The sequence below is a fragment of the Hypomesus nipponensis genome, chromosome 6 (assembly GCF_054491055.1).
Source record: "Hypomesus nipponensis isolate SF chromosome 6, ASM5449105v1, whole genome shotgun sequence".
NCBI classification, from domain to species: domain Eukaryota; kingdom Metazoa; phylum Chordata; class Actinopteri; order Osmeriformes; family Osmeridae; genus Hypomesus; species Hypomesus nipponensis.
In genome coordinates, this window is record NC_140366.1 from 12,087,501 (window position 1) to 12,103,631 (window position 16,131).

General features: G+C 46.6%; 1 protein-coding gene across 1 annotated transcript in view; it reads left to right on the forward strand.

The window, feature by feature from the left end:
* xkr6b (XK, Kell blood group complex subunit-related family, member 6b) overlaps window positions 1-15,341 on the forward strand; it is a 36,653-nt gene extending 21,312 nt beyond the window's left edge. The window contains exons 2-3 of the mRNA XM_084700191.1: window positions 12,905-13,101; window positions 14,371-15,341. Of these exons, the coding sequence (XP_084556317.1) occupies window positions 12,905-13,101; window positions 14,371-15,341 (1,168 nt within the window). The remainder of the gene's footprint in view (window positions 1-12,904; window positions 13,102-14,370) is intronic.
* Window positions 15,342-16,131: the final 790 nt, after the last annotated feature.

The following is a 16,131-nucleotide window of genomic DNA, read 5'->3' on the forward strand; positions in this document are numbered from 1 at the left end:
CTCACACACACACACACTCACCATCTTTCCACCTCAAAGTGCTCTGTATCAGTAATGGTCGATCTCTGTTTCAGGGAGTCACCTGATCTGCTGAACAAAGCCTCCTGTCCTACCTAGGGAGAGAGAACATGGCTAAACGGACCTTAGTGACACAGAGGAGCCATTTTGTCTCCAGGAGATCAGAGTTGTGTTGGCTCCTATAGGACTGACTGTGTTTATATGGCTGAAGTGGGAGGGGGCAGACGACTGTGGGGAAGTCAATGAAGGTTACTAGTTATCAGTTATGTTTACTGACTAATGGTTGAAGGTCAATGTTTACTATGTATACAACATCTAAATATGAGATGCAAAGTATATGAATGAAATCCTGTTTTCCAACAGGATACTTTCTTATTAAGAGCATCATATTTACATATATTGTGATGATGACTAGCCTTCTCTTGCTCTTTTGATGAAGGATAGAATTGTGGGAGGTCCCTTTTAGAACATCTCTCTTTCTCCTTTCTTCCACTTAAGCATATCCTACATTATTCTATCCATGGGCATCTACTGTCTGCCCCACCCCCTGTTTTACTCATTCGCATTCTCTCTCCATTTCCCTCTCTCCCTCTCTCCCTCTCTCCCTCTCTGTCTCTCTGCCCCCTGTGGTTTCAGTGTGTGTGTGGGGGCGTTGCCCTGTCAGCAGTGAAGCTCTTCCTGCATAGATCTACTGAGGATCAGTGGATTCCCAGGATCCTGTTATTGATCTGTTCGTCCCACACACACACACACACACACTCACAAACACGCACACACACAGACACACGCACATGCACAAACACACACACACACACATGCAAACACACACACATGCACCGACACACAAACAAAATGAACAGCATTGAAGTCATTGTTCTGAGCCCATCCATGGCTGTTTGTGTGTCTGTAACCCACCATCAGCAAAACCTTTCAGCATGCCTGTGAGGAGATCCAGTATGCTCACTGAGAATGAGCTGCGATACATACGTGACGATGAGCCAGGCAAGGTACCTTGTCAGATATTGAACATGTCAGACAGGAGGAATCCTGTGATAGCACTGTAGCAATGGCGTGGTGCAGTGAGGGATGATTGGAGAGAGGAGGCCAGCGCCAGCCCTCCCCTGCGCTACGAAAATGTTTTTGATCTGTCACAACACGTTCTCCTCAGACCCTCGCCTGTCACGGCAAGCACAGATTGACGGCTTTGGGGGCTCACACATATGCTTCCTGCCTGTCCCCCCCCCCCCCGTCCCCCAGTTAGCGCCGCAGCTCAGAGCTCCATGGTATGATGGTGTGGGAAGCAGGGTGAGTAACACTGCTATGGCTGGCAGAGGATGTGTGTGTGTGTGTGTGTGGGCGTGTGTGGGAGAGCGTGTGGGAGAGTGTGTTTGATCGTCTGTGTGTGTCTTCGGTGGACTGTGTTTTGTGTTAATGGGTGTGGTCAGGGAAAGGGGAGGGGGGGGTTGTAGTTCCCCCCCCTCTCTCTCTCTCTCTCTCTCTCTCTCTCTCTCTCTCTCTCTTTTTAAATGTGTGTTACATGAATAATCGCTCCCGCAGTTTGATGCGTTGTTGTAAAAATGGCGCCGTGTTCTTCTAAGAACCCCCGTGCTGTGTTCTCCAGGGTATCACCGCCTGGATAACTGGAAATTAAAGACATCCATGGATGGCTTGATCCTGTTCAAATGCTGCATCTTTTTTATGAGGGAGATGTGGAGGGTGGGAGGAGGGGACCCCCCAACTGTTCCCAGAATACATCAGACTGTGTGTGTGCGTGTAGTGTGTGTGTCTGCCTGTACGTGTGAGAGAGAACCTGCATGTGTGTGTATGTGTGAGTAATTACCGAAAGAGATGGTGCATATCTGTAATAGAAACTAGGAATATACTGTAATGTGCTCGTATCTGTGTGTGCATCTGTGTTTGTGTGTGTGTGAGTTGTGTGCACGTGAGAATGTGCGTGTGAGGGTGTGCGTGTGCGCAAAGGGTTTCTGTGTGTGTTTTACGTGTGGAAGATGTGAGGAGCCGCCTCCCATATTTCCATGTCTGGAGCAAACATCTATCATCATCATCAAGGCTCTGCTAAGCTGGGAGGCAGGCACACAGACACTCTGGGGAGAGAGCCCTACTCTACCGCCTCAACCGCTCTCCAACGTTACTGCAGCGCTATCAAATGTGTCCTAAATGCTCTCCTCTCGGATTGGAAACACACACACACAAACACACAAACACACACACATCCTAACACACAAACACACACACATCCTAACACACAAACACACATCCTAACATACAGCAATGCAGAAGCTGCGTCATATGTTGTGTCCCCTTCTTGTTGAATGCAGGAGGTGTTTCCTGCAAACACTCCTATCATGTCCATCCCCCACGTCTATCCCTGAGACTGTTCAGACACAGCCCAGTCCACCTCAGCCCCCCACTGCTACCCCCCCCCCCCCCCCCCCACCCTCCTACCTTCCATTTATAAATGCTGGGAGTCAGGCTGGGTTAAACCATTTTGGGTTGATCCAGAGGGGTGCGGCGACGAGGGTGTGCATGTGCATTGGTACAGTCTGATGGAGGAGCGGGAGACGGAGTGTGTGAGCGGAATAGTAAAAAGAACCCCCGAGACAAAAAGGAGGGGTGAGTGGAGGGGAGGGGGAGGGGGAGGGAGGGGGCAGTACGGTAGAGCGGAGGCACAGAGCCAGAAAATTGCATTGCGTGCTCAGTGATTAGTTTACCTCCCGGGTTTCTCCCGCTCTCTGTCTCTCACCTCTCCCTCTCTCTGTCTCCCACCTCTCACTTTGCCTCCCCTCAGCCCGCCCTCACTCTCAAAAAGGTCTCTTTTTCGACGTTTCTCTCTGCTCTCTCCCTGTTCTCTCCCCTCTGCTGTCTTTCTGTGATGTTACGTCACACTGCCACTTCTCTCTGTGCTTCTCCTCCCTGGATTTTCCTCTGTCTTTTTCCCTACTTCTCCCTCTCTCCCCCTCCCACTGTCATTCCCCCTCCCTCCCTCCCTCCCTCCCTCCCTCCCTCCCTCCCTCCCTCCCTCCCTCCCTCCCTCCCTCCCTCCCTCCCTCCCTCCCTCCCTCCCTCCCTCCCTCCCTCCCTCCCTCCCTCCCTCCCTCCCTCCCTCCCTCCCTCCCTCCCTCCCTCCCTCTCCAGTTTCTCGGTGGTTGTCTCCCCTCTTCTCTCCCCGCACCACCCTGTCTGCTGACTTGGCTCCTCTCCTCCCTCCATCTTGGTGCCATCTTCCTCAGGACAAGTGATGACACCACATTCACAAACGAGCCTGCCAAATCCACATAAGCCTCCAAAACGCCCTAACGTCCAAACACTCCTTTCCTGGATGGGTGTATAAAGGCACACAAACACCAAAGCCTCACAACGCTTTCAAAAGAGTTTTACACAAACAGCTTTCAATCTTCTACCTTTGATTCCTGCGTCTGTCAGGAAAGATCTTTACCGTAACACCACAAACTACTGCTGCTAATTATAGTCTTAAGTGCAATAAACTTCAACATGAAGTGTCTCAGCATGTGACAGGAGTGCTGACACTGAAACACTGAAAGGGTAGCAGGCCTCTCTGTTATGAGTCTGTGCTCGGTGAAAAGCAAACAGATCCAACCTTTTCCGTTTAATCCAGACTAATCTGAGGCGTCCTGAGAAAGAAAGGCCTCGAACCTCCACAGGAGGGAGGGGCTGGAGACCGGGACCTCACGGCCAAATCCTTCTCTCTCCTGTCTGCTGAGGTATACATGGGAGAGACCAGGACTGCCCGACTGTCGCCTACATTAAACTGCCATTTTGGGATTCTGTGATACGTCTACCCCAACCTGTTTTGTGTGAATGTCTGTTCCGAAACGAGTTGTATTGTGAACTAGATATTCTGTCCTTCTCAGTCAAAGCATGTCTGTTCCATTTTTTGAATCCGTCCCTTCTGAAATCATGTGTAAAACAATCAGTTCTGAAAGGTCTCTTAAAATGCTTTCCAGATTAAATGGAAACACCTATTTGTGCCCAGAGTCCAAAATATAACTGCTACTACAAGCCTACAGCCTTTTTTCTAAACCAGCCAGGCAAGTCATGCCCCAACTGACTTTTACAAACATGGATCCCCTTGCATGGCACTTAAGCAGCTCATTGACTGGCAGAAGCCGCCCTTGGCATAGGCCAGCCTTTACGCCCAACTGGAGTCTGGGAAGAGGTCTTTGGCAAAGCCAAGGCCTGCCCATTGGCTGGGGGAAAAAAACAGGTGAGATACTGAAAAGGGTGGTGTTTTTTACCCAATTACATTAAGTAGACGCTCTGATCCAGAGCGACTTACAGTAAGTACAGAGACATTCCCCCGAGGCAAGTAGGGTGAAGTGCCTTGCCCAAGGACACAACGTCATTTGGCACAGCAGGGAATAGAACCGGCAACCTTCTGATTACTAGCCCGATTCCCTAACCGCTCAGCCACCTGACTTCCATTACCCATATCTTGTTTCCTGCTGGCAGACAGGAAGTTCCGGTGTTCCTCAGTTACCACCATGAGGCTGCCTGAGCAGCCAGGCAGACGGGACCGTGTTCTGGAGCAGGTGGAACGTAGCACTGTGTGTCTACAAGCGGGACTGCCAAACGTGCCCAGTCCAATGTGTCCAGTCAGTAACAGTACAGTTAATGATTATTATGTCCAGCCTGTTACACATCCATGCACTGGTAATTGCTATTTTTCTTTTACATCTACGCCTTTGGATCTCAACCTGCTCAGAGTGGGGAGTAGAGAGGGGCTTGGAGTGTGTGTGTGTGTGCGTCTGTGTGTGTATGTTGGGAGGGAGGTGAGAAATCAATGTCATCAATAACTCCATTAACTAACCTAGCAGAAAAGCTGTGTTACTTCACCACCACTCCTACCACCCCTCTCCACATACACACACACACACACACGACCAACTGCCCCCTACTCTGTCTGCCCAGTCTAGGTTGGGTGAATGGACTCGCTATCAGAGGTTTGTCCAAGAGTCAGGCCTCTCATCTTGATTGACTGAATACTGGCCTGCCAGGCATGCTGATAACTGCTGAGACCCAGCCCAGCTATCATCAACATCCCTTATCTGAATGTCTTCCTTGGAGCAGATTCTCTATCTGCTTCTCCTTATCGTCCCGCTCCTTCATTATCTGCAAACGGCCCCTGAACTCACCAGGGTCGCCTGCTGAGCCTGAAGCTCGTGTCCAAGTGTGGACAGCCGAGTGTGGACCCTGCGTCACTCATCGCAAACGCACGTCCCTCCTCAAAGTGGTGACCTCATGGTCACGTGAGCGTGGCTCCATGTAGCGCTACCTGAGCACCGTTGCTAATGGTGACAAACGACCGTAGCCATTACTGAGAGAGAGAGAAAAAAGAGAAAGACAGAAGGAGGGAGGGAGGGAGGAGTGTAGACTGCTCGCTACATGCTGAGGGTCACTGTGTGTGCTCCATGCACAGACGCGTGATGTGAAATGGCTTTTTTGCAACGCCACATGAAAAAGGCAACATCACTGACAACTGAATAGTTTGCTCTGAAGCCAATTCAATTATGCAAGTCATGTGACAATGATTTGCATTGCTTTGCCTGAAAGCTGAACAGTACTTAGATATTCATTTGCATATTTCTCCTTTTGCTAAAATTGCAGATTATTGAACTGATTTAAATTCCATTGGATAATTAATCTAGAATCTGGTATTCTGGTGGCATTCGCATCTATACTTAATCACTTTTTGTTACCGACTGTGTTAATTGACGTGTATTTATGGCGTGTTATGATAATGGTGATAATATTTTGTAGGGGTGTCAGAGGTAGTTTAGTCCAACCGGTTGACACAGACACAGGAAAGTGACGAGGCGTAGCGCAGCGTTGCCACGGTGCTGGTCATGTGGTGGTGTCGCTCCTCCTCGGCTCAGGATCCCGCCATGCCTCTGGTTCTGATGGAGCGTCATGCTCTGCAGCACCACACAGAGCTGGCTCTCGCATTAACTGGAAAAGAAAATCACTCTGACATTTTGTTCTATTGCTTGAACTAAAAAAGGCGATACAGTACTGTGGACACAGAAGTTGATTTTCCTCTATAACCAGTCACATAGGTAGCGTATATGGTTATTTATTCATTTGTATTACAAGGTGCTCCCTGTTTCCTTATGGAAAGGCTGTTGTGGGCTACTCAGACACACAACCTCTCATACTTCACTAGCTGTGGCCCCGATGATGTCATACATCAAAGAACCCTCCACATAACCCCTAACATGACCAATACAACTTTGTCATATTGTAATGAAAAAGTCTACATTTAAATAAAAAGGCAGCTTTCACCATTCTCTTTGAGGACTGCAACTATGCCAACCAAGGCTTAATCCCATGAACTATGACGGGCGTTTCATGGACATGTTCTAATGACTGCCAGAGCAGGACAGAGGGGCCCCTAGCTATCACTGCACACTTTCTCAAGTATTCTCCTCCTGCCAAATGCTGTAGGACACTAGCGACAGAGAGATTAGATACATAAGCCAGAGAGACAAGAGAAATCCAGAGAGCCCAGAGAAACAGAGAGAAAAAGAGGGACTAGAGAGACTACACAGGCAGAGAGACGAGAGATACCAGGGGACACACTACAGAGAAATAAGAGACAGGGCTCCCAGAGACACAAGTGAAAGAGATACCAGAGAGACGTACCCACTGGAGAGGGAGACAGATGAACAGATGATGAAGCCACAGCTCGTGCCACGTTGACTTGCACTAGAAATCAATCGAGCCAGGAGCAGGAGACATGCTGGGGTGTTTTCCTGTGGGATGGAAAAAAGACGGTTGGAACGGAGAAGGGAGAACGAGAGGCAGTTGCGGAGACAGATACTGTGTAGGGAGGGAGGGGGGAGGGAGGGAGGGGTGAAAGAGGGTTGTGTTTGAGTTGCTAAATAAGAAAACAAGAGTCTGTAACACCGAGCCCCCACACCCTGCCAGGCAGGCAGGCAGAGGGCAGACGGAAGGGAAGGAAAGCACCAAAGGTCTAGAGAAATTGGATTCTTCCCCACAGGGGAAGGTGGGAGACGTGTTCAGATGTGTGTGCGTGTGTGTGTGTGTGTGTGCAGCTCTGTGGTTGGTGTGTGTGTTTCAGATCTGGTTGGCAGCCAAGGTGCCTCTAACTGGACCCCATGTGAGAAAGGTCCCACCTCGCCTCCGCAGCGACTTCAAAAAATGACTCATCTGATTGTTACTGCCACCTCCACATGCCAGTCACTCACTCACTCACTCACACACACACACACACACACACAAACGTGCTCTGTCTGCCTTTTTCTTTCTCTTCCAGACATACACTCACACAAGCTCACTCTATATTTTACTCTTTCTCTGACACACATACACACACCCATGCTGCACACACAAATATAGGAACACGTCACAACAACCCTCATAGCATTTTGGGTTTTTGCACTGAGAGCACTGAGAGCACTGAGAGCACTGAGAGCACTGAGAGCACTGAAGTCACAGGCCCCTGGATACTCTCTGCCTGGGTGAGACCGTGTCTGAGATCCCTTGATGAATCAGCTCATGACAAGATATGTGAGCAGTTGAACCCTAAACCACTCAGGTCTGCCTCAGATGCCAGCTAATCCGGTTAAGTTTCTGTGTGGTATGAATGCATGAACTATTATTTTATATATAAGAATATGTGTGTGTGTGGTGTGTGTGTGTGTGTATGTGTGTGTGTGTGTGTGTGTGTGTGTGTGTGTGTGAGAGAGAGAGAGAGAGAGAGAGAGAGAGAGAGAGAGAGAGAGAGAGAGAGAGAGAGAGAGAGAAAGAGAGACAGAGACAGAGAGAGAGTATGTCTGTTTTTTTGTGTGTGGTGCACCCTCCGCCCACTCGAGGGATTAGTGTAAGGCTGACCGAATGACTCATCAGTCAATGTATTTGGAGGAGAGGACTTGACCAGGCGGTCAACCACACAGATTGTGTGTGTATGTGTGTGTGTGTGTAGCCTTCAAAGATCATACCTTCAAGTAGTCTATAAAGAAACAGCCTGTGTATCTGAATCATTCAAAAAATGTATTGTTGATTTTATTAGTGATACATCATTTGTGCACATTTTTGTAAGCAATTTCCACAGATTTCATCTAACAAAAATTCATTACAACCAACACCCAATTATAATTTTCACTTACCAATATACCACGTAATACTCATTTACGAGACAGTAATCTTTGTAAAACAAAAAAATCTGTGCTTTTTTCGAACAAAAAGAAAGTATAATTTGTTTGGTTTCTCATCAATACATGTTACTGGATATTTTAAGTAATTACTGTAAGAGGCTGTCCAAGTGTTGTTGAGGTGAGGTCGTCAAGGGAGAGATTGTCCCAGCCATGGTGCCAAACAGTTGACCAGCGTGACGGCGAGCTGTTAGGCCATGTGCACACTGGTTAACGAGGCGGGAACTATGGCTATGATCTTGCCACAAATAATTCATGGGTAGCCATGAGTTGTGGAGAAGGAGGGAGGGAGGGAGGTAAGGACTGAGCAGGGTAAGAAGGGTTGGGGCTGGTAGTTAGGGTGAATTGACGAGTTTGAATGAGAGTGTCCATTATGATGACACAACACTGTGTGTTTTCATGGAAAACTAATGTAGCGCAATGGTAGTGCTACTCACAGTGTGTGTGTGTGTGTGTGAGAGAGAGAGAGAGAGAGAGAGAGAGAGAGAGAGAGAGAGAGAGAGAGAGAGAGAGAGAGAGAGAGAGAGAGAGAGAGAGAGAGAGAGAGAGAGAGAGAGAGAGAGAGAGAGAGAGAGAGAGAGAGAGAGAGAGAGAGAGAGAGAGAGAGAGAGAGAGAGAGAGAGAGAGAGAGAGAGAGAGAGAGAGAGAGAGAGAGAGAGAGAGGGGGAGAAAGAAAGAAAGAGCTGAGCTCTGTGTAGGCTTTTTGTAACAGTGACCATGACACTGTTAGAAAACATGATAGAGTGGAATTCAAATTTGTCTGACAGTGGTGTGACCAAAACTGTTGGAGTGCTATTTCTGAAACTGTAGGGGAACAGAAAAACAAGAACATCTGAAACAGGGTCATTCCTATGTGATATGTGACAGTGACACGGACTGAATATCATCACTGATAAACAGATTAAATCGATATTATTAGTGGTAATTAATGAATTATTATTGTTTTTGTGCTTGAAAAAAAAAAAAACATAGGTAGTGGAGTTAGGGATCTGACTGTCATTTGAATCTGTTTTCTCTTAACTCAGTGCATAAACAGTATTTTTTTTGCAAACATTTTAAGGATTTAAAATGAAAAGACACACTGAGAAGAACATCAAAATGTCTACTGTTACTCTGACTTCACTGTATGTAGTACCATGTGCCATCCTTATGGCAACCAACAGAAAAACATCTCCTTGTCCCTGCTGGGACATGGACCGGGGATGCCATCATTGTAAAAGGCGAGTGTCGTGTACCATCCAGAATGTTCACTTGAACATCTGGCCAAATAAGAAGTTTATAAACCTTTTCCAGGTTTCTGTGGCATGCCATTAGTGTGAAAACGGAGGTTGGTTAGTTCCAGCTGACATTTACCAGTCAGACTGAAAATGTCACAGAATGCCAGGCTTTACCTCTGGATATGGTGGTTCTTCTCCAAGGCCTAAACTATTGATCCCTAAACGTTCCATCACGTTCTCCATATTCGTCTCCCAAAAGTCCTGAGACAGCATTCCTTGGCTCACGCTAACATCCCCTTAAGACCACAGTCACTCCTCCAATCCACAACCTAACTGACTGCAAAGAAAGGATTTTGTGAGAACACTGGCTTTGTGTCTACCACAAGTGAGTGTAAATGAGCTGCCAAGTTGTGGTGACAGATTTTCACTAAACCCAATAATCATCCTCACTGTAGTTCTGAGGGTAGGATAGTCCTAAATGTGTGATTAACTCTTGAGTATATCGACAATACAGTTGTTTATTTTATCTTGAAGCTGTTTTTGAGACCTTGAACCCTAGTAGCAGTCCAGACCTTAAGCCTTACCTGTGTGTGCATTTGTGTGTGTGTGTGTGTGTGTGTGTGTGTTGGGGGGGAGGGGGGCTTTCTCCTCACAGCCTCCCTCTTCCCTTAGTGGGAAACTCTAGCTGTCTCTGGAGGTTAGCTAATTGAGCAACTGGCTAGCCAAAGTAATAGACAAAGTCTTCATATCAAAATCTTTAGACATGCCTCGTCCCCTCTGAGTAGTCAAAAAAAAGTGTGTGTAGAAGACATTATATTACGTACTGTGTATTATATGTACCCCTGACAGTACAGAGGTAAAAATAAAATTATAGTATGATGAATTCTCAAGTCAGTGCAGATGTTTTATCTTTCCCTTACTTCATATCTCTAACCAGACAAAGTTATTGCAGTTATATTCCTTTTTTTTTTTTACGATCAAGTTTGAATCCAGATTATTACAGAGTATGTTGTTTAAAGTGAAATATCTAAGAACATAGGGTATGTCAGTGTTCTACCACAAACAATTTACCCTCAAAATAAGAGCCTATATATGAGCCTTTATATGAGCCTTACCTGAACACATTTAACATTCAACATACCAAACAAGCACTTAACATTCAACAGCTGAATTCTTAAGACAGACAAAACAATAACAAAGATGTCAGCCTTGCATTCTACAGCCTCCAAGCACTAACAATCACTTTTTAAAGTTGGGTTAGGTCCAAATGAGTGTCAGGCTTTAAGGCCCTGGATTTAGAATCCCAGCCTGACAGTTTGTTTTGCTAGGGCTACTGGCCAGGCTATTCCTGTCCTTGCTATGCCATTGTCCTCGGCTGACTGCTTTCACATCAAGTGGTAGATTTATTTGGACACTGTCAGCCCAGTCCGATAGCTCCCCCACAGACCAACCCCCCACACAATGGTGCAGCTCCCAACTAAGAGGAACTGTAAACCAATTTAACTAGCGTGGATCTCCCAATGATTGTATTTCGGAAAGGGCGGAGTGGGGTTAACAGCGTATAGTCACCTACTGTACTGTTGAGCTTTGGCATAGTGAGCATTAAAGCTAGGGATTGGTTTAGTCTGCAGTCCCTCATTTTTTTTTTTTATCTTTGTTTTCCTCTGGAGTGTCTCCCAGAAAGGTTTCACAGTAGCCTGCTAACGTTTTCAAAGACACAGTAAAGATGATCCACAGGCCACAGCAACGTCTACACCACTTTGTTGGCTGCTCGCTGTCTGTATAATTGCCGGCTCCAGGATTATGTTTCAACAACAACCTCAATCCCAACAATGATTAAGATCTTAATTAGCCATTGCAAAGCACTGAGCTGCATATTACATTTCACTAAGCACAAGAATGTGCCTTGTCCCTTAAAAGTTGGTGGTAGTTCTTTGATTGCTGCACCGCCCAGTTCTCTGGTTCTGGCTCTGTTTGGTTCTCCTGTTCTTTCATTCTGTGGGGTTTCCCTTCCCTGATTTGCTGGTCCTTTCCTTTTTGACCTTGTTCTCCAGTTGTATTGTTCCCTGGCTCTTCCCCCCAGGTTCCTGACTAACTGGTCCTGCATTTCTGTGCTTCAGTGGTTTTCTTGTTCCCTGGCTCACCAAAGTGGTGGCACACTAGCCTATAGGAACCTCAAGATTTGGCCTTAACAGTGAATGAATGTTGGCACAGCAGATGGCATCATTATCACAGCCAGGTGATAGAGCTGTAGTGGCACGTTTTTCTACAATAACACAGAGTGGGACTGTTACACAAGTGCTAGCAATACCCCGCCACATGAGAGAAGCGAGTACACACAGGGCGTAATGTGAATGAAGTGGCGATCACTATGGTTTGCAGTGTAAGTGTGCTGCTTGAGTGTGTGTCAGCTGAAGCAAAGTGGAGCAGAAGAGAAGGGGTAGAGGTAGAGATGGGGTAACAACCAGTACAATGAAAGATGAACAGGAGAACTCCCACAGAGCTGGCAGTGGTGACCACTTTTAGTTTTAAAGTCATTCAAATCAAAGTGCTTTTTAACTCATTATTTACGACACTTTGTAAGCATGAGTGTTCCATCTCATTACAGATGCCTCCGTCGCGGGCAGGTAGAACACACTGGGACGCCTGTTTAACTGAGCCACCTAGTGTTGTCTCAGTGTTATTACACATGCAGTATATGTAACCTGCTGAATAGCTGTGGAAAGGAAGAAGCGGTGGAGTAAAAGGGTCTTGATTTTCAGCTGGTCAAATGCCGTCGTGAGCTGCCATACCGGGCTGTAATGAATCTTATCAATAAGAAACAGCTACAATTTACCCGCTCTTTACATTGATGATTCGGAATCCACACCTCAAAATCTTCACCCAGGGATATCTTCTTTTATTACATGTTAAATCAAATGAAAAACAGATGGGTCTGAAATGAAATTGTGAAGGTTGTCAATAACTTATATTCCAGTAAATGGTTTGGGGATGATGGCACTATAGGATCATCTAACCTGTTTAGACAATCGATGCTCTGACACACAGCTGCCTGGGCCACTGGCTCACACTACCAGAAAGCTCTCTTTCCACACAATCAAACCCTCTTGAACTCCACTGTGGCTCCTTATGTAGACATAGTGGACTTAAAATCAACATTCTCACACGTTGACAATTATGTACAAATGCAGAAATGCGTGAGGTATGTTCCATACCTCACACATTGTAGATATTTTATTAACTACAATAAATAATACCAATTGCGTACCAACACATAAACTTGTAACTATATATATAACTAACTATATATGTTTAAACTAAACTCAGTAAACCAAATCTTCAAACACTTTGTCTTCAATAAGCACAAATTATAAATGAAGCATACAGGAACTTCAACTCAAAATCACCTGATCGTATCATCATCTTTTATGTGGCCTCTCTCCCATCTGCTTGCAGGTACATCCGCACCATGTATCTGGGCATTCAGAGCCATCGTCAGAAGGAGAACCAGCGTCGATTCTACTGGGCCATGATGTACGAGTATGCAGACGTCAACATGCTGCGCCTGCTGGAGGCCTTCCTGGAGAGCGCGCCCCAGCTGGTGCTGCAGCTCTGCATCATGATTCAGAGGAACAGGACTGAGAGGCTGCAATGTAAGGTGTTTCCTAAGGCTCCAGCCTGGGACCACTACTACTTCCTTGTTTTTGTCTGTTTTGTTGGTTGGTTGGTATGCATCTGGTTTTTGTTTTTTGTGAAGTGGTTGTTTAGTACAAAGCTGCAGTAACATTACTGTCAAAACATTTTTGTCAAAGTTTATTAATTGAATGTACATGTCTTTTATTGGTTAATGACATAACCGTCAATAGTAATACAATATATCTGTTTTGTGATTCAGATGTTGCATTTTTCAGACTAACTAATTTCTTATTCCACTTTGGTTTTGTAGAAAGTCTCTTAAAATTCAACTTGCATTCTACACATTATCCAACTCTAGACATACTGTCACCGAATTTCTAGAATGAACCAACTGCATTTTTGTAGGAAATTCCCTATCTGGAATCTACTGCCACATCAGCTTAGTGTTTCCAGTAAGTTGTAGTATGTTCCGGCTCAGTCTATAATGCTGAACCCTTTCTTACATTGCAGGTGGCACTAACAGCTATGCTGATGTCTCTATCAACATGGACTGTCTTAGGAAACAAGACTGGTGTAGTAAACAGTAATTTCAGCTGCTGAAACTGCAAAATAGCACCAGGGAACGTTTGCGCCGGAATGCGCCTCCTTTTTTCGCTCCCCCGGGAGTGCACGGTCATTCCCTAATTTACCGACGTGAGTTTGTGGAGGGAAAAGTCCGCTTTGCGTCGAGTGCAAACTAGGAATGATACTTGCGTCGTTGACAAAGTCAATTGCGCTGGGTGCAAGATAGGGCCCATAATGTGAAATGATAAAATTCCCCCAAACTTATTTTAGTTTAGCTTAAAGTAATATTTCACAATGTGAAAAACAATGAAAGCGCGTTGACAGTTGCAGTGGTGTTCAGAAATAACCAAATGTACATTTTGTTATCTGCTCCACAGTTTCATTGTGTAATGGTGCTTTGCAGGTTTTCGCTCAGCCCTTATTGACAGCTTTTATGTTCTTGCATAATTCACCCTCTTCACTCTCTTTCTCTCTACACATATTCTTTTGTCTGATTTTTCCCCACTTTTTTTTTCTCTATATCTCTTTTCTTTCCCCTCGTCTCTCCCTTTCTTTCTCCTTCTCCTTTCTGTCGTCATCCCTATCTTTGTTTCGCTCTCTTGTTCTCCCTGTCTCTATTTTTCTTACATCCTGTCTTTCCCTATCTCTCTATTTCCTTATCTCTTTCTCCCCATCTCTTTCTCCCCATCTCCTTCTCCATATCTCCTTCGCCTAATCACCAGGTGTCTCTGCTGTGTCCTCGCTCCTGTCCCTGGCCTGGGTGCTGGCTTCTTACCACAAGCTGCTACGAGACTCACGTGACGACAAGAAGAGTATGAGTTACCGTGGCGCCCTCGTGCATCTATTCTGGCGCCTGTTCACCATCTCCTCGCGGGTGCTCTCCTTTGCCCTCTTCGCTTCCGTGTTCCACCTCTACTTTGGCATCTTCGTGGTGCTGCACTGGTGCGCCATGGCCTTCTGGGTGATCCACGGCGGCACCGACTTCTGCATGTCCAAGTGGGAGGAGGTGCTGTTCAACATGGTGGTGGGCGTGGTCTACGTCTTCTGCTGGTTTAACGTGCGCGAGGGCCGGACGCGCTACCGCATGGTGGCCTACTACACGGTGGTGCTGCTGGAGAACGCCTTGCTGAGTGTCCTTTGGTATGCCTACCGCGACCCGGCCACCACTGACGCCTACGCCTCCTCTGCGCTCTGCGGGGTCTTCCTGTGCTTTGCCTCTGGCGTAGCCTGCATGGTCCTCTACTACGGGGTTCTGCACCCTATGGGCCCCCGGCTGAGGGTGCTAGCCAGCTCCTGCTGTGCCGAGCTGCTGTGGGGCCTTCCTCTCCCCCCGGAGGCTGAGCCCATGGCCCCCACGCCCGGGCCCCGGGGGTCCCAGGCCACCCCTACTAGGGGCTTTGCTGGGGACTACATCGAATCGGACGATGCAGCCACAGACACGTGTCTGCCTGTGTTCCAGGTGAGGTCTACGGAGCCAGTGGATGCGACTGGCCGACCTATCCGGCCAGAGGGGCCGCTCATTAAGATAGACATGCCCAGGAAGCGCTACCCGGCCTGGGACGCCCACTTTGTGGATCGCCGTCTCCGCAGGACCATAAACGTGCTGCAGTACATCAGCCCCAACGCGGTGGGGATCAGGTATAGAGACGGCCCGCTCCTCTATGAACTCCTGCAGTACGAGTCCTCCCTTTGAAGGCATTCTGTCTCCCTCACTCTATCACACACACACACGCTCATCCTCACTCTCTCTATACCATTCTGTTCTTCCTCTCTCTGGATTCAAACTCCTCCATTTGGTGCTTTTCTCTCACTCTTGATCATTAACTTTTTCATCCAGGATGTGTATGAGTGTTTATGTGTGTATGTGAGTGTGTGTGTGATCATGTTTGTGTGTGTTGTCAACCGAGAATCTGTCAATACAATATATATAGACATATGATCATAGTTTATTTTGGAAAAAACATAAAGAGAAAAATACATTCTAACCTATGTGACATAGATTTTCAAAACAGGATTTAACCTCCCCTGGTTCATTGGGGAGCTCTATGTGTGAATGTGTATATACTGTATGAGTGTGTCAATAAGATGAGTGTTTAATGCATTTACTGTATTGGTGACTCTACCTGTGTATTTTTGTGAAGGGCATATGTGTGTCCCAGTGACATGGGACTGGTGCAAAGCATGATGGGAATGATGGAGGACTCCTAGTGATGGATGCATGGTCTTTGCACCCCAACACTATTTAACATTCTAAAACCAAGAAATCTACTGACCCAACATATTGAAGACACATTGACATATCATTCAACCAGGCTATGGTAAATCAAAGAATAGGACATGTAAGATTCTTTCGATTTCACGTATGAAAAGCACATTTCCAGTCCTGAAAGAAGTTATCCTCTGCATTTCATGTGACACTTTTTCCTCTCCAGACAGAGGTTGTTGCCTAAGCACATACAGGTACAAGCTGTCCTGAAAATCCT